At 39.5% G+C, this 22,730-nt stretch overlaps 1 protein-coding gene across 2 annotated transcripts; it reads right to left on the bottom strand.

Annotated features, from left to right (window-relative positions):
- Positions 1–5,529: 5,529 nt before the first annotated feature.
- Positions 5,530–21,336, bottom strand: LOC140476251 (protein LBH). 2 transcript variants are annotated; one of them, XM_072568557.1, is made up of 4 exons: positions 20,961–21,336; positions 20,160–20,247; positions 17,683–17,890; positions 5,530–9,153 (listed from the first exon to the last, which is right to left on the bottom strand). In XM_072568557.1, exons 2-4 carry the CDS (start codon positions 20,244–20,246, stop codon positions 9,065–9,067), a joined length of 384 nt encoding a protein of 127 aa, XP_072424658.1. In that variant the 5' UTR covers position 20,247; positions 20,961–21,336; the 3' UTR covers positions 5,530–9,064. The 2 variants fall into 2 exon arrangements, with proteins under 2 accessions (XP_072424658.1, XP_072424659.1); XM_072568558.1 differs by lacking the exon at positions 20,961–21,336 and adding an exon at positions 20,847–20,951.
- Between the last annotated feature and the right edge of the window lie 1,394 nt (positions 21,337–22,730).

Here is a 22,730-nt window from a genome sequence, read left to right as displayed (position 1 = left end):
TTTCAGCACCTCAACATAATTGTCATTTACCAATGAGCACTGTATGCACTGTGTATATTAGCTCCTGACATGTTGCGGTCTAATCAGCATTCCTCAACAAATCCAAGGGACAGGAGAAACAAGAGGCCAGCGTTCTTCTGCAATCGACTCCTACCCAAATCAGCTGTTTTCCACCCTGCTATTCAGTAACCACATGCTACTTGATTTCCAACTACAGAGATGGTTTGGACCTCTTGCTATTGTTATTATGATATATGGCATTACTGTTATCTAATACACATATGACATCAAGCCAAGACTGGCTTTTGCAGCTTTAAGTCAGTATGAACTCTGCCTTTAATCAGTGGCCCAAACTTCTCCTAAAGGTTTAGGATTCAAGTTCATAGACTTGCTTAAGTTATCACCAAAGACTGAAGAGACAAAACAAATAGAACTTTCAGCATATTTCAATTTAAACCTGTGCAGAATTACACTACAGTAATTTTCCCCAAAGTCAAAGCTAATGAAGACAGGAGGCAATGATTCTGAGTCTGCTCTGATATGTTTTAGGAAAACTAATGGAAAATATGAGTTTTTTCTAGATCAGGTTTAACAAGATAATTGTTTGGTAAATGTTAATTTATTGAATGAAAGAATCAGTAACATAGTCACATGCATACATATACTGGCACAGATCAAAAATGGGAGAGGACCAGTTGTTGAAGGCCTGATTTTAATTCTCCCAAGCCAGGCCAGAATAGGACAGGAGCATGGTTAGTAATGTGGTTGGTCACTTCCTGCTGCAATTTCAATGCCTCTGCTATTTTAATTGTTTTGTTCGGTCCATATATCACAGGAGTGTGAAGCTGTTTCAATGGAATCTGCCATGGTCTCCTCCTAAGAGATGTTCAGGAACATAATGGTGCATTCACCTCAATGAAAATGCATACTGCAGCTCTGCTAAAACTAACAGTGGGAATTAAGTATTGGGAAGGGCAAAGCTGTTTTCTTTGGCAGTTACAAATTTTGTTCCTTAGCCACTGCCTCCATTCTTCTCTCTGGCAACTGTCAGAGTCTGAACCAGACTGTTTATATTTGAACCAAGATGATCTTTTGACCATTAATCCCTGTCAACACTAAGACCACCTATTTCCACTCCTGTAAAATCATCTGACTTCACTCTTGCCTCAGCTAATCCAATAATGAAACCCCTCTCCCATTCCTTTGTTACCTTTAGACTTGATTATCCTAATACTGTTCCATCCAGCCTCCCATTTCCATGGACTTGAGCTGCCTGTGTCCTAACAATTCCTGTTCACCCATCACTCCCGTGCTTGCTGATCTACATTGCACCCATTTAAACCACGCCTTGATTTAAACATTCTCATCCTTGTTTTCAAGTTCTTCTATGGCCATTCCCTTTCCTCTCTTTGTAACCTTCTCCAGCTCCACAATCCTTTGAATTAACTGTTCACTTCCAATTCTCACCTTTTGAGAATCTTCATTTTTAATTACTCCCACATTGGTGGTAATGCCTTCAGCTGTGTGCCTGAAGCTCTGGAATTCCCTGTCGAAATCTTTCCACCTGAACTTCATTTTCCTTTCAAACAGCCCTCTTAAAATCTAACCTTGTCTGCCTTAATGTCTCATTGAGTGGTTTGGTGTCAGATTTTGTTTTATAGTGATCCTGATAAGTGCTCCATTATGTTAAAAGCAAATGTAAGTTATTATTGTTGTTATTCAAGAAAACCTATGGTGATGACAAACATGTTGCTGTCTTTCAAGACTTTCAAATTCTGGTGTTTCTCGCTCTTCAGTATTCAAACAAGCTGTTTAGTTCAAATTTCATATTCACCAGAAAGCATCCAAATGCTCTAGCTCAGTTGGTAGCTCACTTGCACTTGATCACAAGGTTCTGGGTTCAAGCCCCACTCCTGGGCTTGCGCATGATAATCGAGACAGATACTCTAGTGCACCATTAAGGGAACACTAAAATGTCAATGATGTTGTCTTCAGCTGTGATATTAAATTGAGACACCATCTGCCTACATGGGTAGATGTAAAAGATCACATGGTACTCGTAGAGTTTTACAGCACAGAAAGAGGCCATTTGGCCCATTGTATCCTTGCTGTTCATCAAACATTTATCTACTCTAGTCCCATTTTCCAGCACATGGCCATTACCTTGTGGGTTATGGCTTTTCAAGTGGCCATTTAAATACTTCTTAAGTGTTGTGGTAGCTCCCATCACTACCACCCTTTCAGGTAATGAGTTTCTGATACCCATCATCCCCTTGCTGGAAAGATTATTCCTTAAATCCTCTCTAAATCCTCCGCTCTTTATCTTAAATCTATATACCCTGGTTATTATCCTCTCTACTAAAGGTAAATGTTTCTTTCTACCTACTCTATCTATGCCCCTCACCCTTCTCTGTTCTGATTTTATAGTCTAGTCTCTAGTCTCATTTTATAGGTGAATTACTCCAATCTAGGTAACATCTTGGTGAATTCCCCCTGCACCTTGTTACATGTGATTACATGCATCCTGTAGTATAATGACTAGAAGGGCATACAGTACACCAGCTGTGGCTTAACTAACATCAAAACTATGCTGCTTTTGCATCCAATGTCTTGACTAATAAAGGCAAGTATTCTGTATGTATTCTTAACCATCTTATCCAATTTGTCAAAGATCATGAAACAGTATCTTCCAAACACATGCCACTTCCATCTGGAAGGACAAGGGCAGCAGATTCATTGAAACATCCCCACTTCCAAGTTCCCCTCCAAGCCACTCATCATCCTGATGTGGAAATATATCAGCGTTCCTTCATTGTTGCTGGGTCAAAATTCTGGAAGTCCCTCCCTAACAGCACACCACTATCTTCTCAAGGGTAATGAGATAAGCAATAAATGCTGGCCCAACCAGCAACACCCTCATCCCACAAGTGAATATAAAACAAAATCTACATGTCCTATTGTCTTCAAAGATTTATGAGCATGTACACAAATGTCCCTCTGCACTTCCTAGATCCTCTGTACTTTCTAGATCATACCATTGTGCTGGTTTGAAGAAGAGCAGAGTGTTTTCCCTTCCGTTCTGGATAAAGTTTATCCTTTTGTCAACACCACAAAAAATAGATTATCTGGTCATTATCACAGGACAGTTTTTGGAAGTTGACTGAGCATAACTTAGCTGCCAGGATTCCAACATTACAATAGTGATTACACTTCCAAATGAAGTGTTAATTGGCAATGGAGGGTTTTGAGATGCCCAGTGGCATCTTTTGTAAAAGCAAATTTTCTTTTACATCTGTGAAGCCTAACTGAATGGGATGCTTGTCACTATCTCTCAATAAAAAAAGCAACACTTGCATCCCTGAAAGATGCCAAATATTTTTGAATGATGAGGTTGGTTCTCCAGTAACTCCACCATATCCATCCAAAATTGAAATGTCTAATTTAATTGTAACAACTTAAGCAATTCTTAACCAAAATATCATCAAAATATAATCATATGTCTTGACATGAAGTCCCTTCTTCCAAGGACCTATTTCCCTAACACTTCAATCTTTTACCCAAATCATATGTTGTATGTTCATGCATACCTTCTAAGATTGGTGCCTCTCCTTGGTGCTTTTCATTTGCTGGCAGAATTGTGTACAAACACGGTCACGGAACTAGAATCATATTGTTTTCAGTACTTTCTATATGTTTCCACTCTTAAGCCTTTCCTTTGCCAGTTTCACTTCTCTGGTCATTCTTGCTGTTGTCTTTGCCCTCTGCAACTCATCTATCCATACCTCTCCTTCAATTCAGCTATTGGAATGCTAGGCCTCTGTTACACTCCTGAGCCCAGTCAAAAGTCACAGCTCATTTTCACTTTTGTGCTCATTCACAGATCCTGACAATCACTCATGACAATCAGATTAGATTAGATTACTTACAGTGTGGAAACAGGCCCTTCGGCCCAACAAGTCTACACCGCCCCGCCGAAGCATAACCCACCCACACCCCTACATCTACATCTACCCCTTACCTAACACTACGGGCAATTTAGCATAGCCAATTCACCTGACCTGCACATTTTTGGATTGTGGGAGGAAACCGGAGCACCCGGAGGAAACCCACGCAGACACGGGGAGAACGTGCAAACTCCACACAGTCAGTCGCCTGAGGCGGGAATTGAACCCGGGTCTCGAGCGCTGTGATGCAGCAGTGCTAACCACTGTGCCACCATGCCCACACAAATGATAGGTGGAAGTTATTTCCTCCTTTAGATTCCCTACAGTGTGGAAACAGGCCCTTCGTCCCAACAAGTCCACACCGACCCTCTGAAGAGTAACCCACCCAGACTCATTTCCCTCTGACTAATACACCTAACACTATGGGCAATTTAGAATGGCCAATTCATGTGACCTACACATCTTTGGACTGTGGGAGCATCCTGAGGAAATCCACACAAACATGGGGAGAATGTGCAAACTCTACACAGACAGACAGTCGCCCAAAGGTAGATTCGAACCTGGGACCCTGGTGCTGTGAGGCAGCAGTGCTAGCCACTGAGTCAATGATTGTGTTTGCTAATCAACGCACCATGTTCCTAGATATTACTAGATCTCATGCTGTCAACCAACTCCCAACAGTTCCAGCCTTCAGCTCCCACAAGCGCTGCCAGATACAATTATTGCCTTCACAAAATTATGTCAGACAGCACAAATGAGTGGTAAAATATCCCCAATCTTACACCAAACTGATTGCTACAATATCCTAATTTTACCTAACAATCTCTAAAATCTCAAGCTAGCTGCTGACTCCCAAGTTCTTCCAAAGCTCAACTTTTCCCCTGAGTGCTGCAATTCCTGACTGCTTAATTTCCTTCTGAACCCAGTACAAGGAGTTCACTTTCACCTAAACTTTCCAGTTTCTGCCTCTGGCCATTCGATCCAATATAGCATCTTGGGCCTCCACGTTATCTATGTTTCCTTGTGCAGCTTTCAGTTTCTCTTATCTTCTGTCATCCACCAGCTTTGCAGAGTTTATCACTGCCCAGTCAAAGAATTTCACTCAGCTAATGCCTATTGTCTGATATCTTGGTGTCTTGCCTAGAGATTTACAAACTAATCTCATTAGTAAAACATTAGGTATCAGGAGGTATAAACAAAAATAAAGACTCAGAATCTCACCAGGAGTAGTGATGGCTGCAGGAACAAATCAGAAACAAACAATAAGATAAAGAAGTTGCAACTAAAGAATTGAAGCTTAGGAAAGAACAGTTATAAGACTGTTTTCCCATATGAACAGTGCCATGAGAATACAGCTAGTACTCTATATTTTAATGTAATATTTAAGCAGTACTAAAATCATCTGTTATCTCAGTTATTTGAAACTTTTAACCATATTACTTTACTGAGTTAATAAATTTTTAAAGAGCATTTCTCAGATATCAAGAAGCATATTTGTTTATAATGAGAGGTTTCCAGTTAACTTTTAAATAATGTGTCCAATCCACAAGTAAGAAAATAAAATTCAAGACAAAATTTTCTAATTTGTTTTATTTTGAAACCATACGCACAAAACATTGTGTGGTAATTACAGCTCAGCAGAGTATCAGATACGTTGTTGAATTGTAGAAACAAGAAAGTGGCACATACACTTCTCGCTAAACAAACTACTAGAAACAAAGTCAGACTTGTTTTTTTTCAAGTACAGCATCACAAATGTGCACATCTATTATAAATGCTGGTACTGAATTAAAAATAGTCACGTAATTGAGGACTGAGTTATGTGTTCTGTTGCTGTATGAGGTTCTATTGCTATAGCACAAAAATGGCATGTATAGAGTTCTCACTAAAGTGAGTATTTTGGAAACAGCTAATGATTGAAACAGTGCCCCATTTTTGGATGCTAATATAATTTCAAATAATGCATGGTGGGAGACTATCCAATCATTCAGAATCCCTGCCCTTCTCCCGTTATCAGGCTAACATGGTGTATTTTAAAGAATGCAAATGGAAATCAATCACTGGGAAAATTAATGTACATGATTTAATAGGACAGCAGGCATTTCACAGATGTTTTCACCACCAAAGAGTTACAATTTATATATTTGATATTTACATCATCTTTTTCTTTGTGTATTTATGAACTTGGTGGTTACTGCCAGCTAAAGCCCTGCCCAACAGAGGCGGGTATTCTCAGTTGGTCAGCAAGAATGAAGTAACTTTTGCACTTCACAGACAATCTGCCCTTTTAGCAAATTACATTCATTCATGCATCCACCACTAGGACCAAACATTGAGAAGCAGGTTGCAAGGAATGTCAGCCTGCCATAATGACTGCTGACATTTAGCAAAAGGAAGCACACTACAGATGTCACAAGTTACGTTCATATTGTTACACATGTGGAAAATGAACCCAACAATTATGAAAGAGTCATGGTTAGATTTTATTAGGAGGTATAATAAATTGAAAGTATTCAAATCACTGACGCTGATGTAAAGGATTAAAGAATTGAAAGCAGCAATGTGACAATGTAAACTCAGAATGCACCTAAGGATATGTTAAATTCTATCAGAAATCATTAAAAGGACATCGCCATCGTGATGTAAGGATGGAATCAGAAGTCTGGTACAAATATAGCCATCATTTAAATCGGCAGTGGACGCAAACATTCTGGTGTAATTCTGCATTGTCAAATGTGCAGCAGAGATCAGCACTTCTGCCCATCAGCTGGTCAGATACTGAAGCTCCATCAGAAATCATGGAGTCAGCCAACATACATACTTTTTATGGATTCATGCACCATTTTGGCACATTGAAACAAATCCCAGTAGAGATAGGGGGAGGAATTTCACTGTAGCACCTAGCTACAGCAGAGTAGAAACAGATGGAATTTAAAAGAAAAAAGGCTAAAAGGTCCAAAATTTAAATGTATTTCTCTCCCAGTAGGGAAACTGACATTGTAAAAGCTGCTGGACTCCATTTCAGTCAGGATTTAGTCGAGGAATGCAACAAGAGAAGGATGGATGCAAAATTCCTATATCCTAATTCCCAAAGGATTTCTAATCCCAAGCTGCAAGCCATCAAGAGCTGACAGGACAAGTGTTTGCCTGAAGCAGCTTCTACCCTACCATCCCTCTCAAATTGTGTCATTTTCCTGTTCAGAAGGCACAAGAATTTTGGACCTAAAACATTTCAGAGAAATCTTCAACCCAAACTTATACAGTAACAGGTAACACTGGTCTTCACATTCTAAATTTCAGAATTGGAATCAAAACATAAGTGGATAAGTCAATTGGAGGTGAATGTTATGTAACACAACACAATTTTCCTCTGGTACAGAGTTCATTTCATTGTCTTCTCTGTGTATTGACTAATGAGCATCGAACAGTGGGAATTTTAAACCTTTCTAATTTAATTCTCAGTAAACGTTAGACATGCATGCTAACTCAAATAAGTTGTGGTTTGAATGCCACTAACACCAATTATTTTCTTGGTTGTTATATTGCTGCATTGAACATCAGTGGTCGTGGTTAAATCAATTTCCATTAGCCTTGGCAATATAATCAAATCAACTCTAAGTGCCAAAAGGAGTTGTATAATAGAGAATAGCTATTTTCTTTCTTTCTAACCAAAATATCCAAATAATTTTTTTTTGAAGAACTAGAGGATTGCTTTGGAAATTTCCACATTCTTTATATTTTTAGTGGCAATTTTGACATGGAAATGTGATGCTGGTTTTCTGAATATAGGAGATTGAATTCCAAATGAAAACATTATCTACGAGAGCTTCATGAGTACACGAACAGGGTGGGTAGCTTCCTCACTGGCATTACGTTTTGAATTTTTAAACTGATACAATGCAATTGATAACATAACATCATAGCAGTGCTCCCATAACATGGTCATTGCTATCAGTTCAATTCAGTGTTGCTCAAATTAGGCACCTTTATCACTGTTTAATGACTACACAATTTCCAAGAGACTATGTCCTTACAGTACTTAATATCCTCAGAATGTCTTCAAAGTATTCTCCTATATTTGATACCATCTCATTATCCAATGTGATAGCATCTTTTATAACTAAATACAGTCTAAAAGTAAAGGGATGAAAATCTGTTCACATTTTCATCTGTGTTCTAAAAATAAGTAATAAACTTACACTTTTAATTGCAGTAATGATGCAGAAGGCTGGATGATTTTGATTTCAAAATGAACCGCAACATAAACATAAGAGACGCTTTCCATATAAAATATCACAAATAATATATGATGGGCTTCAGGTACAGTTTAGACATAGTGCTCTTCAGTATGCCCTTGTATTACTTTTCCTCTGCTATTTCAATGCTATTCATTTCTCCTGTTGCCTGGGAACAGACAGTACTGTCTCAACTTGCAAATGGAAAAAGGTTTAGAATAACAAGACCTCAAACTTGGGTTTTTCTCAAATTGCTAATTAATTTCTGACCACATGATCTTAGGCTGATAAATCACAGTGTTTAACCATTGTAACTTTCCAGAACCTGGCTACCAGATCGCCTCTGGCATTCCAAAACTCAAAATCCAACCATGGTGTTTACACCTAAGTGAACAATACTAGTTTGTTTTCTGATGACAGAATATGTTTGGTCTGCCTTTTCTTATACTTGTTTCACATTTACACTTATATGAGTGGAACACTAATGAATACTTGCTAAAATGAACATTTTACTCCAATTTAATATCTGGATCAGGTCCAGTGATTGACATAGAAGAACAGGAAGAGTAAAAACAGCTACTATAGATGTAGCTTTATAGGCAACTAAAGACATTGCTGATCAAATATGAACATAATGGTTAAATGTATACTTAATGTCAGGGGTTTTCAGACATAGACAATAGATAAACAATAAATACTATCTCTATGTAACATCAACCACCATATACATAAATAATGTCAGAAATTCAAGTAACTGCAAAACATTCAGATGAAGCCTTTTGACAAACAAGTCTTTTGACTCAAAATCCCTTTCGAGGTTCTCTACCAGGTTCCAGTCTGTGACCAAACATTCACAGTGGGGTTCCAGTTGGGTCATGTCAGCTTTTAGCTGTCGTCATTTGAGTTTTCTGATGTTCTTTGATCAGAATAGTCTATTTCAATTTCAGGAATTTGACTGGGTTGTGATGATATATCTAGAATGAAAAGGATTAATATTATTCGCTTTCTAACCCAACAGTCAGATACTTATTATAATCAGATAGACAATTATTGAATGAATGATCCACAGTTATCCAAGCTTTTTCTTATGACTAAAATAAAACCAAGTAATTTATTATATAATACATCAATTAGTGAAAAAGACACTATTTCTTGCATTCATAGAAACAAACTTTACATATTATCTTACAGAAAATTTGCAATCTAACATTTTAACAGAATTATGACAAACATGGGGTTAATATCTATCTTGTAAGGGTCACTAGGGCTGATTCAACTGGTTTAATTTATTAAGTGGCACTGTCCATTTATCATTACTCCATCTGTTTCCCTCATGTTCAGAACTAATATGAGGAAGATTCATCCTGTAAACATGTCACAAAAAGAACAGTCATTAACATATGTTTATTTTACCAAAACAACAAATCCCTATTCCAATGAAGATGTATTTATTAGCTTATGTTTGTATAACCATTATTTCTACTCTCATTTTCATAAATTATTTTTGTTTCTTTTCTATTGTGTTGATGTTGAACTCAAGCAGGAAGCAACTTCTTCTCAGCATTTTTTGAGTTAGGTATAAAGAGATAGGAAGGAGAAGTCAACAATTAGTATGCTCCAAAATAGCCATAGTATAGAGAAATTCCTTAGTTGTACTGCTCCTCCTTTTGTCTGAGATGAGAAGCTCATTGGACCCGAACTCCATCATAGTATCAGAGGGGGTAAGGTTCACAGATGATTGCACAATATTCCACACCAATTGAAACTCCTCAGATATAGAATAGATTCATGCCCACCTGCAGCAAGACCTGGGCAGCATTCATATTTTGGTGGATTGAAGAGTAATACGAGGGAGCACCTGAATAGCACTACGATTTTGAATATTCCATCATCAACTTCCTGCAGGGGTTACTATTAATCAACGAAATGATTTAATGAAGAGTATAGGAGGACATGCCAGGAACAGCACCAGGCATACCTAAACATGAAACAATAACAGAAATTGCTAGAGAAACTCAGCAGGTCTGGCAGCATCTGTGGATTTGACAGCACAGTTGACATTTTGAGTCGGGTGACTCTTCATCAAATAAAGAATCACCAGAATTGAAATGCTAACACTGCTTTCTTCCTTCATACACTGCCAGACCTGCTGAATTTCTCTAGCAATTTCTGTTTTTGTTTCAGATCTTCAGTACCCACAGTTTGTTGTTTTATTATACCTAAGCATGACCTGATGAAGTTACAACCCAGGACTATTTGCATGCTAAACATCTGAAGCAAATAAAAGCATAGAATAGTTGAAGCAGGAGCTGTTCTGCAATGCATCACCTTGATCTGGAATTATGTTATCATTCCTTTAGTGTTACTGAGTCAAAGTTCTGAACTGCCTCCATTACAACATTGTGAATGGTCCTACACCAAATGAAATGTTTAGGAGTTCAAGAAGGACATTCACCACCATCTTCTCAAGGACAACTAGGATGGGAAATAAATGCTGGCCCAGCCAGTGATGTTCACATCCTCTGAAGGCATAATAAGTGTAAATAAGTATTGTGGCTACAAAATGAAATCACAGGCTGATAATTATGTAGTAAGTTACTCATCTTTTGATTCCTCACAACCTGTCCACCATCTACAAGTTACAAATCAGAATTATGATGGAATGTGCTCCACTTGCCTGAATAAGTCGAGCTGCAACAATACTTATGAAGCATTCACTTGCTCTACTGTTAATACAGCACTGGCAGTGAGTACCACCTACAATACGTGCAGGAAGCCTCCTTCAACAGCATAATGCAGAACTGCGACTCCATTACTGAGAAGAATCGGGTAATAGTTGCATGACAGCCCTAACACCTGCCACATGCCACCCTGACATGGAACTGCATCACTATTCCTAGCGTGGTTTGTGGTTTTCTGTACATTCATTGGCATAGTATATACAACAGAGAATTGGGTTCTTGTTGCGACAGATGTCATGAATTTAACAACACTGACTATTTGTACAGTTACAATATCACAGGCTTACACGATTCTGTGCCTACTGTTAGGCGAAGTTAAAAATCACACAATACTAGGTTATAACCCAACAGGTTTTTTTGAAAGTACAAGCTTTCAACGCACTACCCTTTCATCAGGTAGCTGCGGAGCATGATCATATAACAAAGAATTTATAGCAAACGATCAGTGTCATGCAACTGTAATGATATATTGAACAGCAATCTAGGTTTGTTCAATATGCCGTTTCACTTGCATGACACTGAGATCTTTTGCTATAAATTCTGTGTTATGATCTTGCTCCACAGCTACCTGATGAAAGAGTAGTGCGCTGAAAGCTAGTGCTTCCAAATAAACCTGTTGGACTATAACCTGGTGTTATGTAATTTTTAACTTTGTCCACCCTAGTCCAACACCAGCACCTCTGCATGATGTTAGATGCACATAGCTGATTGACTGAAAACACTAATCTGACTCCATTACAGGGAGAGTGTCATTGAAGTCAAGGCAGATGCCTTCTTACAGAATATTACATGTCATGATGTCAGGTAACAATCTTAAAGATGCAAAGCTATCTGATCTGCAAATCAAAGCCACAATTGCAATGATTCATTCACTAAGCTGACAGTCAAAAAAGTGAAAAGGCAGCACTTTGGGTGAACCTATGTCACATTGATACTTTAATAATCAATAACTGTATTCAACTCTTTCAGTTTTGAAACTTAACTATCACTACAGTGCAGTCTTATCACTCCAAGTAATTGATCACAAGGCCAAAAGACTCAGGGACAAAAGTAGGCCATTCAGCCCAGTGGGTCTGCTCTGCCATTCAATGAGATCATGGCTGATCTGTTAGTTGTTTTTTTTTAACTTTTCCTTTCTGTTCTTTTTTTATCTCTCTCTTTTTCTATCTCATTTTACATTGTATTCACTCATTCTAACTTGCACGTCCTCCCCAGTCCTTGTGCTGTTAATTGCACAATCCTTCAATCAAGTTGGTTAAGGAGATAGACAGTTGCTTGGCCTTTACTCAGGTCCCAGAGGCTTCATTTCCCTCAGTTGTTATCAGCTTGCCATTTCAACCTGCAGCATAAAAAATTAAAAGTCTAGACATACAAAGGCAAACCTAACTTAAAGCAAATGCAGTTACATTCACTCCAACTGCAAATTAGAGCCCATTATGTGGTAAAACTGTAATGCAATGCAATGTTTCTTCACACCAGTAGTCTATCTCAATGTTATTCTCAGTGAAAATATTATCAGCAATTATAATATACATGTGCTGTAACATTATTAAAAAGTGTAAAATACAGGAGAGACAATTGGCCTGAGTGTCTTTGCTGTAGGGAGTGAAAAAGAGTCAGCTGGGTCTAATAATCCTCATCAAATCCAATAATAGTTTGTGAAAAGTGCATGTATATACATGTCAGGTGAAAATAGAATCTAGTCTGCTAATATTTATTCTCTCTCTAAGGCCAAATGCAGAATGAAGAACAACACCTTAGAGACTGTGCCTGCAGTGCTTTCCTTGGCATAGTTCAAGAGACGATTGGGAGATAATAGGAGAAAATTCACATGTGGAATTTGAAGTTGATGAAGTAAAATTGCATATGCTTATCAATCTTTATGATGCCCTCAACTATACCAGACAGCTCCTAAATATCTATTATCTGTAACTTTCTTCTGATCAAAATTTTGGGTAGTGTTTAGTGGATGCACTGGGATTCTGGCTGGTGAGTATGAGAGCCCTATCTCCCCTTTGAGAGAAGGTCCATCAAATCAGGCAGGCATCAGCCAATCTGTGACTGATACCTCTACTGAACAGCAGGCTGCTAGAGAGGCATTGTCAGATCCCTGACTCCTTCATGAGTGCTAACAGCGATGTTGCAGAGGAGCTGGGAGAGGGGCAGTCAGCTGCAGGTCAATGGGTGGTTCTCAGTCTCCTCCACTTTCCGATTCCTTGATTAAGAACTGGGTGCCTTCATCCCTCTCCCATCTCCCCTCCCTGAAAGATTGCAAGCAATTCCACACTGGTTTGCTTGACATGCTCCCTGCACAGTGAGCACCATTGCCCGCCCCTACAGCTTGTTAAGACCCATGGGCACTAACCTTAATTGGTGCCAGGTGGAATGGCTATCCACAATCCCTCCTAGCCCGTGCTTAATCAAGACAGTGGCAGAAAGGCTGTGGGGTTCCCATTCACTACCTTCTCACTGATTAACTGTCACCTCAAAACCAAATGCACCATGGGGGCAAACATACAAATCAACAACAGTTTAGGAACAGAGTAGGCCATTCATTCCTGTTTTCTCATTCAATGAAAGAACAGGAATGATCTCTCTGTGTTCCAAATTCTATAATCCCATCTATCCCCAACAACATTTGATTCCCTTCTCTAACATGAATCCATCTACCTCTGCTTAAAACTGCCTTGAAAATATTTATTGTTCCAGCCTTCACCAACTTCTGAGACAGAGTTCCAAAGTTGCACAACCCTCTGAGAAAAAAAGACTGCCCCTGTTTAAAAAGGTGGCCTGTAAATATAAAACTGTGCCCCCTAGTTCTGGGCACTCGTAAGAATAAACACCATTTCCATGTTCACCTCATCATCTTATAAACTTCAATCAAATCAGCCCTCACTCTTCTAGAGTTGATTGAAAACAAACCTGAAATGGCCAATTCTTCATCATAGCCTGCTCAACTAGTAAACATCCTCTGAACCACCTCCTGTAAACCGAAAGTGTGCACAGTATTCGAGATGTTGTCTCATCAATACTCTGTTTACCTGATGCAGAACAATGTTACTTATATACTCGGTACTCAGTATAATAACCAATCGCATTCATGAATTGGAGGAGCGACGCTCTGAAAGCTAGTGTGCTTCCAATTAAACCTGTTGGACTATAACCTGGTGTTGTGTGATTTTTAACCCAATAGCATTCAATTAGCCTTCTTAATCACTTGTAGTGTTTACATATTAACTGTTTTCACTCGTGCCCTAGAACATCTAGAAACCTCGGCATCTGAGCATTCTGCAATCATTCACTGTTTTAATAATACTGCTTTTATTCTTCCGGACAAATTCTTCACATTTTCACACATTACACTCCATCCACCAATATTTTGCTTACTCATTTAACTTATCTACATCAATCTCCATCCTTGAAATGTCCCCTTCACAACATTCTTGTGACACCTGCAACTGTTGCCACTATACCTTTGATCATTTCATCCAAGTCATTGATCTAAATTGTAAAAAGTTGAGGGCCCAGCACAAATGCCTCTGGGACCCCATTGATATTTCCTTTCAATCTAAATAAGATCCATTTATGCACATTCACTTGTTTAGCCAGCATATCTTCTAAACATGCTATTATCTTACTCCTATATTATGAGCCCTTTACATGCAATCTCGTCAAATGTCTCCTGGAAGTCTAAATACAGTATGTCTACAGGCTGTTTATATACAGCACATGTTACTTCTTCAAAGAATTCAAATCAATTGGTTAAACAATTCCCCTTTCACAAAACCAAGATGACCCTTCCAAACTACCTCATGTTTTTCCAAGTGACCAGTTTTACCATGCTTAATAATTGATCTAGCACCTATCTATGTCAGACACCAATCTAACAGGCCTATAGATTATTGTTTTCAGCCTTCTTGAATAGAGAATCATATTTGATACTTTTCCAGTAATATGGAACATTTCCAAAATCTAAAGAATTTTGGAAAATTAACACCAAATTATCTATAACCTCATTAGCCAGCTCTTTTAAGACCCTATAATGAGGTTCATCAAGACCTGGAGATTTATCAACCTATAGCTCCATCAGTTTGCTCACTACTGTATCTCTAGTCATTATAATTTCACCAAGTTCCTTTGCTCCTTCAATCTTCTGATTCATAGGTGCTGATATGATGATTTTTGTTAATCCCATTTCTTACCTTCCAGAGGACTAATGTTTACTTGTTCTTTTACTTTTTGGATTCCTGCAGAGATTCTGCTATCTATTATTGTTTCTAGCTAGGTTTCTGTCATGCTCATATTTGTCCTGATTAAGACTTTAGTCATTATCTGCTGTAATTTATATTGTGACTAATCACCTGATCTGTAACTCACATTTATGCAATTATATGCTTTTCCTTAAGTGTGAAGCTCTCTTTAATTTCTTTAGGTAACCATGGATGGTGGGTCCAACTGTAAAAATGTTTTTTTTTCTTTATAGTACTTTGAGTACTTTTAAATATTCCTTTAAATGTCTGCCACTGCTTCTCTACCACTCTATTGCCTAGCCTAATATTCCAGAGTCCTTCAGCTAGCTCAGCTTTCATGCCCACTTAGTTGCTCTTATTGAGGTTTAGGATACTAGACTTAAGATCACTTTTCTCCATTTCAATATGGATGTAACATTCAGTTATATTATGATCCCTGCTACCGAGAGGTGCCTTTACTCTGAGATTATTAATTAAGCCTGTCACATTGCACAATAGGAAGTCTATATAGCCTGCAATCTGGTCAGTTCCAGAATGTGGCACTCTAAGAAACTATCCTAAAAGCATTTTATGAATTTCTCAATAAGGTTACTATTACCAAATGAATTTTCATTTGTAGACTGAAATCACCCATAATTATTGTTAGCCATTTATTACAGCATTCAATATTTCTTCTTGAGTACTTATTCATATTTTATGGTTACTGTTTAGCTTTGCCTGTAGGTCACTCCTCCTAGTGAATTCTTTCACTTACTATTCTTCACCTCTATCCAAACTGATTCTAAATTCTGATCTCCTAAACAAAGCTTATCTCAAATTAGTATGCACCAATAGCATATCTGATTTTGAGGGCTTACCTTCTGCTTTTACCTAGCTTTCTATTCTTTGTGAAAGTCATGCGTCCCTCAGTATTCAAAACCCAAACCTTCTCATCCTGCAGCCATGTCCTTGTAAAGGGTAAAAGAACATAATGTAGGTTCACAGCTCTTTGAAAGTGGAGTCGCAGGTAGATAGGATAGTGAAGGTGTTTGGTATGCTTTTGTTTATTGGTCAGAGTGTTGAGTACAGGAGCTGGGAGGTCATGTTGCAGTTGTACAGGACGTTGGCTAGGCCACTTTTGGAATATTGCTTGCATTTCCGGTCTCCTTCCTATTGGAAAGATGTTGTGAAACTTGAAAGGGTTCAGAAAAGATTTACAAGGTTGTTGCCAGGGTTGGAGGATTTGAGCTGTCGGAAGAGGTTGAATAAGTTAGGACTGTTTTCCCTGGAGCATTGGAGGCTGAGGGATCACCTAATAGAGGTTTATAAAATAATGAGGGGCATGGATATGATGGATAGACAAAGTCTTTTCCCTGGGATCGGGGAGTCCAGCACTACAGGGAATAGGTTTAGGGTGAGAGAGGAAAGATATAAAAGAGACTTAAGGGACAACTTTTTCACTCAGACGGTGATATGTGTATGGAATGAGCTGCCAGAGGAAGTCGTGGAGGCTGATACAATTGCAATATTTAAAAGACATCTGCATGGGTATATGAATAGGAAGGGTTTGGAGGGATATGGGACGGGTGCTGGCAGGTGGGACTAGACTGGGTTGGGATATCTGGTCGGCATGGACTAGTTTGATTGAAGACTGGATTAGTGGTGCTGGAAGAGCACAGCAGTTCAGGCAGCATCCAATGAGCAGCGAAATCAATGTTTCGGGCAAAAGCCCTTCATCAGGAATAAAGGCAGTGAGGCTCACTGCCTTTATTCCTGATGAAGGGCTTTTGCCCGAAACATTGATTTCGCTGCTCATTGGATGCTGCCTGAACTGCTGTGCTCTTCCAGCACCACTAATCCAGTATTTGGTTTTCAGCATCTGCAGTCATTGTTTTTACCTAGTTGGATTGAAGAGTCTGTTTCTGTTCCGTACATCTCTATGACTCTAGTTCATTGTGTACTATCAATTCATTTACTTTGTTATGACCATCATGGGAATTTAAATATAGAGCCTTTCAGTTTTTATTATCTTTATAGCACCCAGTCTAGACCGCTGGCATATTTTTATATTATTTTTCTCTCTGCCCCTTCTTGCCATTCTCTGACTTTCATTTTCCACAATAATATTTTCCACAATAATATTTTGCTACCTTAACTTTAACCCAAGTGTCTTTGTTTATCCACACTTTGTTCCTCATATCTCCAACCTCTCAAGTTCTTGCTCAGTTTAAAGCCCTCACTACTTGCAGTTTCTGATAATGACAATTGAAATGATTAAATACGTCTTTGTATTTTAGGTTTACAGGATACCTTTACTTGAAGCAGTAACTGAGAAAGTCATTAGCGCATGTACTTTCAATTTGAAAAGAAAGGTACACCTTGAAACCTAATTTAAGAACAAAATTTATACAGATGCATGGAAGCATGGCTTCTTCATTCAGGTCAGCACAACAGTTCTCATGTGTGGCATTTTTTGGTATTCTTTACTCTTAAAAGTAAACATTGGTAATCAATAAAGAAATGCCCATTTTACCTTCTTCATCATCCTCGGGTATTTTTGGTTTGAATGTTAATTCACTTTGGTGATGCTCCTCATCCTCTATCACATTCATTTCATCAGGAGGCCATCGGAGCTCTCCACTCTCCACCTCACCAGTCTCAGTTGGTTCAACTACAATTGATGGCAGTCTTTTTGTCATCTTAGGAAATCTTTCAGATTTTTCTTGGGGATCAGGAAATATCTGTTATAAACATAAACTATTATTTACCAGCAATACTTTCCTTTCTCTGTACTTTTAAAATTTTCATCCAAAAGCAAATTAATTGATAGGTTCTAACTGATTGTTTTTAATAAGGATATGTAATTTATGCTTCTCCTCTTGTTTCGTCCACATACAGGGCCTTGTCAGGCTATCTATTTTTTTACAGTTGAAACAACCAGTGATGACCTGCTGTAACCTTTGACCACTCAGAAGCATGAAATGCATCATTCCAATTTTTCTTCACTCTGAAGTAAAGGAATTGAAGAGAATGGAGAAAGCTCTTTTGACATTTGTACAAGCTCTATATTGCTATTTTAATGCACTTTTACACCAAATGCAGCTATTTCTAAAAATGTAAGTTCCATCCTTATTGAAGAGAAAAATAGCTAGATTACTAGTGATCAATAAAAAGCCTAAACATAGACTATATCTGTAAATGGAAGTTAGGTGACTAGACCACAACCATGGATCTTACCGTAAAACATTTTGTTATGTAATAGAAAAGAATGTTCAGCAGATTTAGACTAGTTTGCGTTTCCGACTTGACCAGGGCTCAGTGCTTGTATGCTGTGTAGCTTTAATTAGTTAAACTCCAACAGTCGCCATGCAATCTTGGGATGGGAAAGGCAGGTGTCTTTTCAATCTATGCCCAAACTCATTAGACTTCTGTAAGATATATGTACTTCTATGGGGCACAAATGTGAGTTCTGCACTGAACAAAGATAAATTACACTGTGTGGTCTTCTCAGTAGCTTAGATTAAAAACAAGTGAGTGCCATTCCCTAAATCATAATCTCCCTTCTGCCCTCAGCATGTTCTTTACAACCTTATTGAAAACTATTCTTGCACACTGAAAGCTGTTTGCCTTTGCCCTCCCATATGCCATTATGGACATGGCCAATATAGTTGATGTTCTGAACTGTTCCCTTAAGTTCACAGTTAATGCCCTTGTTCAAAGAAAACATTCACCATCATCTTGTAGATCCAGTTTGTCTCACATAGTCATCATTGTCAGATTTTTCTTGATTATATTTAACTTTACCAATTAAAGCATTAATCAATAATCATTCCAATAAGGAAAAGTAATTTAAAACTCCCTTTCCCTAATACAGGTACCAGTTACTTTCTTAAATTCATCCTTGCTCCAACAGATGCATGACTTTAATGGAGGATCACTGGGAGAGACCATCTGCTCCTTCCTCTACCTGCCCGCCCTCCTCACTGAGCCTAATCTCCTCTGTCTCATCACCAGCCCAGTTTTGATCCCTGGGGTCTATCTAATTTGTATACAAGTCCTCTCTGGTGTCTTCTCCAATTTCATTTCACCCATGATACCCAATTCCCATTTGCACTCAATTCCTAGTCACACCAACTACTCTTCATGGCCTGCCTTTTGATTATGTAAATTGTTTCCTCTTTGAACACTGTTCATCTATTTTTTTTAAGTTGTCTCATAATTAAAAAAGAACCTTCCTCGCTTTGCTTGTCACTAAACAAACCTTCACCTTGTCCTTGTGCTCTGGGATCCTAGATTGTGTTATCAGCTCCTGGACTGCAGCAAACCTCTCCCATATTCCCTGTTTGAATCACTCCAACAGAGTTCTCAACCCTCTGCTCGCTCCAAAATAGGCCTCCCAGCCTGAAAGGCAGAAATCGCCTTCTCCGTGACTGTAACTATTGTGCATCATCTCTCCTTGACCTCGCTGCTGCCTTTGACATATCGAACGCGTGGCTCTCTTAACGCCTCCAGCTTTCTGATTCATTTAATGACTGAAGCCATTCAATCTTGCCTGGTTGGTGAGTAACCTCCAGTGAAGTTGTAGAGCTGAGCTTCGCTGCCTGGCTCTGGGCAGAACCGATAACGGCCATCGGTAACAAGTGTGTCAGTATTTCCCTTTATCACGAGGAAGATGGCAAACATTCAGGCCAAATATAGTTCCCGTTTACAGATGAGAAAGTTGTCATTCTTTGTTTCATACACCTACAGTGCAGCGATAAAATGTACGCTGCTAAAATGAATCTTAGCACAATTTGTCTGGTGACAAGAGCAAAAATAAACTCAACAAGGAGCAGAGGTGATGAGCTGCATGTGCTAGCAACCAGCCGACACTTCTCTAGCTGCTATACAAGCCGCTGTGTAGAACGGGAGAGTGGGAAATCGGGAGAAGCAATGTAAAGTTAAAAGAATGTTATATTTACTGATCGCCCTGTTCCCTCAGACACACATACACACACACGCACACAGTACCTGAAAGGGGAGTTTTCCCTCTTCTGGTGTCTGGTTTAAAGTAAAATCCTCCATTACAGGCTCACAGCTGCTCATCACTTCCGTCATTCTGAAAGACAGAGAGAGCACGGACCGAGTTAGCTTCATCCAGCTCCTTCCCTGAGTCCGCCTTCATTCCATTGGCAATGTTCATGAAGCCGCCGATTAACGTGGCTGCAATGAGGTGCTTTCAAATGAGAAAGGAAGTTACCCAATAAACATTTCTTTAAATAAAAACCATACAAACATTGCCCCAAAGTGCTCCAACAATAGATGGTGAAAACCAGGGGTGAGGAACGCTGTCCTTTCGTCAGGAAGCCAGCCGGGTGGGTTCCATGCGAGACACTGCTCCTGAACAAGGTGAGGACATTGTGGAGAGAGCCTGGAGCCCCTCAGACATCTTCACCAGCTTCCTTCTCCCTCCCCGGGTTAAACCCACCCCATACATTCCAACAAAAGGCCAAACCTCGGCGGTACACACATCTGCCCGAAATAAAACGCTTTTCCCAAACTACATACTCCCTGATGGCTGGTGTCGATGCTCGCTTTGAAATGACGCCGGGCGGCAGATTGTCGCCATTCTAACAGCCAGGAAGCTGCCCGTCCATTCCGATCAGTCAGTGGTTTGTTTTGTACCCGATGGTGGTGAGAAGAAAGCAAAATGTTTACCTTTAAAAGGGCCTCCTGGCGCCCGGTAATCCTCCTGCTCCACACCCCATTGCTGGTGGAGACAGTGCAAACACGGTGGGGACAAGCAGTGAAAAACACAGGCACGATTCTTACCTTCAGAGAATAAATACACCTGGGGGATGCACGCAGTTTGCGCCTGTTCTGGTATCGGAGGTATGTGGTGTGCTTGTTTGTTGGAGCTGGATTTGTGCCGAACAAGTCTCCGTTTTTTGAGGGTGACAGCTTTATCGTAGCTGCAGGCGACTGCCACTGACAGGACCTGGCGAGTGTCAGACGCCCCAACAATAACGACAAGCAATTGTCCAGGCAGCCACAGGGTGAGAGAGAGAGAGAGAGAGAGGGAGAGAGAAAGAGGGAGGCTTTCTCAGCACATCCACATCATCAGTGTGCAGGCATGGGCAGAGACAGAAACACCACTGGAGTCAGTGCGAGTCGGTCAGCAAAGCAGCTCCCACCCAGCAATGTGCTGGGAACAGACTGTAGGCAGAGGGCTGTCTATACCATGTATGGTGCGGAGAGACAGACAAAAGGGGGGAAGAAAACAGCTTGTCTGCTCTCTAAAAATCACAATCAAATGATGGACACGCTATAAATACACACACATTCTTGGTCGTGTTTTAATTATCTAGCAACGAGTTGTTTGAAAGGATTTTGCATCCCTCTTATTCAAAATCGGGTGCACCTTGCTTTAATGTAAAACTGAAAACCAATTATGTATCTAGGAGATGGGCCGCAGCAGCACTCTGAAGTTTTCGATGACGTTAATATATGATCAGCTACTTTCTGACAAACAGTCCTGTCTGATATTTAAACACAGCTGCCTGTTCTACTGACTAGAAAAAGGGCTTCTGATTCAGCTCCGGCCATGTCTTGTTTCCCGGTATGCTGCTCGCAGTGGCTTTGATTTTTATAAATGATCAGTCCAATAAAGCCACAATGACATTTCTCCTCAGAAACCAAACAGAAATCCCTCCGGTCTCTGAAGAGGTTAAAATCTCAATTGAGAGCGCCGGTTGTGACGTTTCATTGCACATCTCTCCAGATTTGCCCTTTTTAAAGTTTAAAATATTCACAACTTTAAGGATTAAACCGGCACAGCGAGGAAATCAATTTGAGAGTAACATTCATCATGTCATTATTTAACTAACACCAGCATGTCAGCGCGAATTCCCACAGAAATATGAACTGATCAGATTCCTGTGACTAAATTAAAACAAATGAAAGTTGCGAGATATAAACTGTGTTTCAGACCGAAGTGATTGCATTGCATTTTTTTTTCAAAAACGCATTTATATATCCCAGATTTCATTAGGAGATTGGTAACGTAAAAATGGGATCTTTGTGCATGAACACAGCCAAGGTGAACACAAGGGATTATTTTCAGCATTGAGCTGTACCATCCAGATTATCTTCATGAAATCCTAGGTAACCGTTTTCAATTCTAGACACCTCTGGGACAGGTAGGGCTTGAACCCGGACCCCTGGCCCAGTCCAGTTCTGGATGGTTACCTTTCCGAAAGACCGGCAATAGTGTTTCAAACAAGGGTGAGACGTTTAATTTTCAAGATCGGGGAGATACATCAAAGAACTGAAGTTTTCGTCAGAGCGAAGGTCGATTGCCGTCTTTAAACGATGGGATTCGAATATTGCTTATGTCTCATTTTTATTTTGATGTTAATGGTAACATTGTTTGAAGGACATGCAGCTGTGTTTTCCGCTGGGACTATTACTTCAGCATGTGTTGGCATCGTTGTTAATGCCGGAAACCTGGCCAATCCAGTGCTCAGTTATACTCACCACACTCCTCAGATAATGAAGCAGTCTGAGACCGCATGCAGCAAGATCTGGACTTATGTTTAGGCT

Source organism: Chiloscyllium punctatum, chromosome 4 (assembly GCF_047496795.1).
Source record: "Chiloscyllium punctatum isolate Juve2018m chromosome 4, sChiPun1.3, whole genome shotgun sequence".
NCBI lineage: Eukaryota > Metazoa > Chordata > Chondrichthyes > Orectolobiformes > Hemiscylliidae > Chiloscyllium > Chiloscyllium punctatum.
Note: the sequence above shows the minus strand (reverse complement) of the source record. Positions and strands in the feature narration are given on the sequence as shown.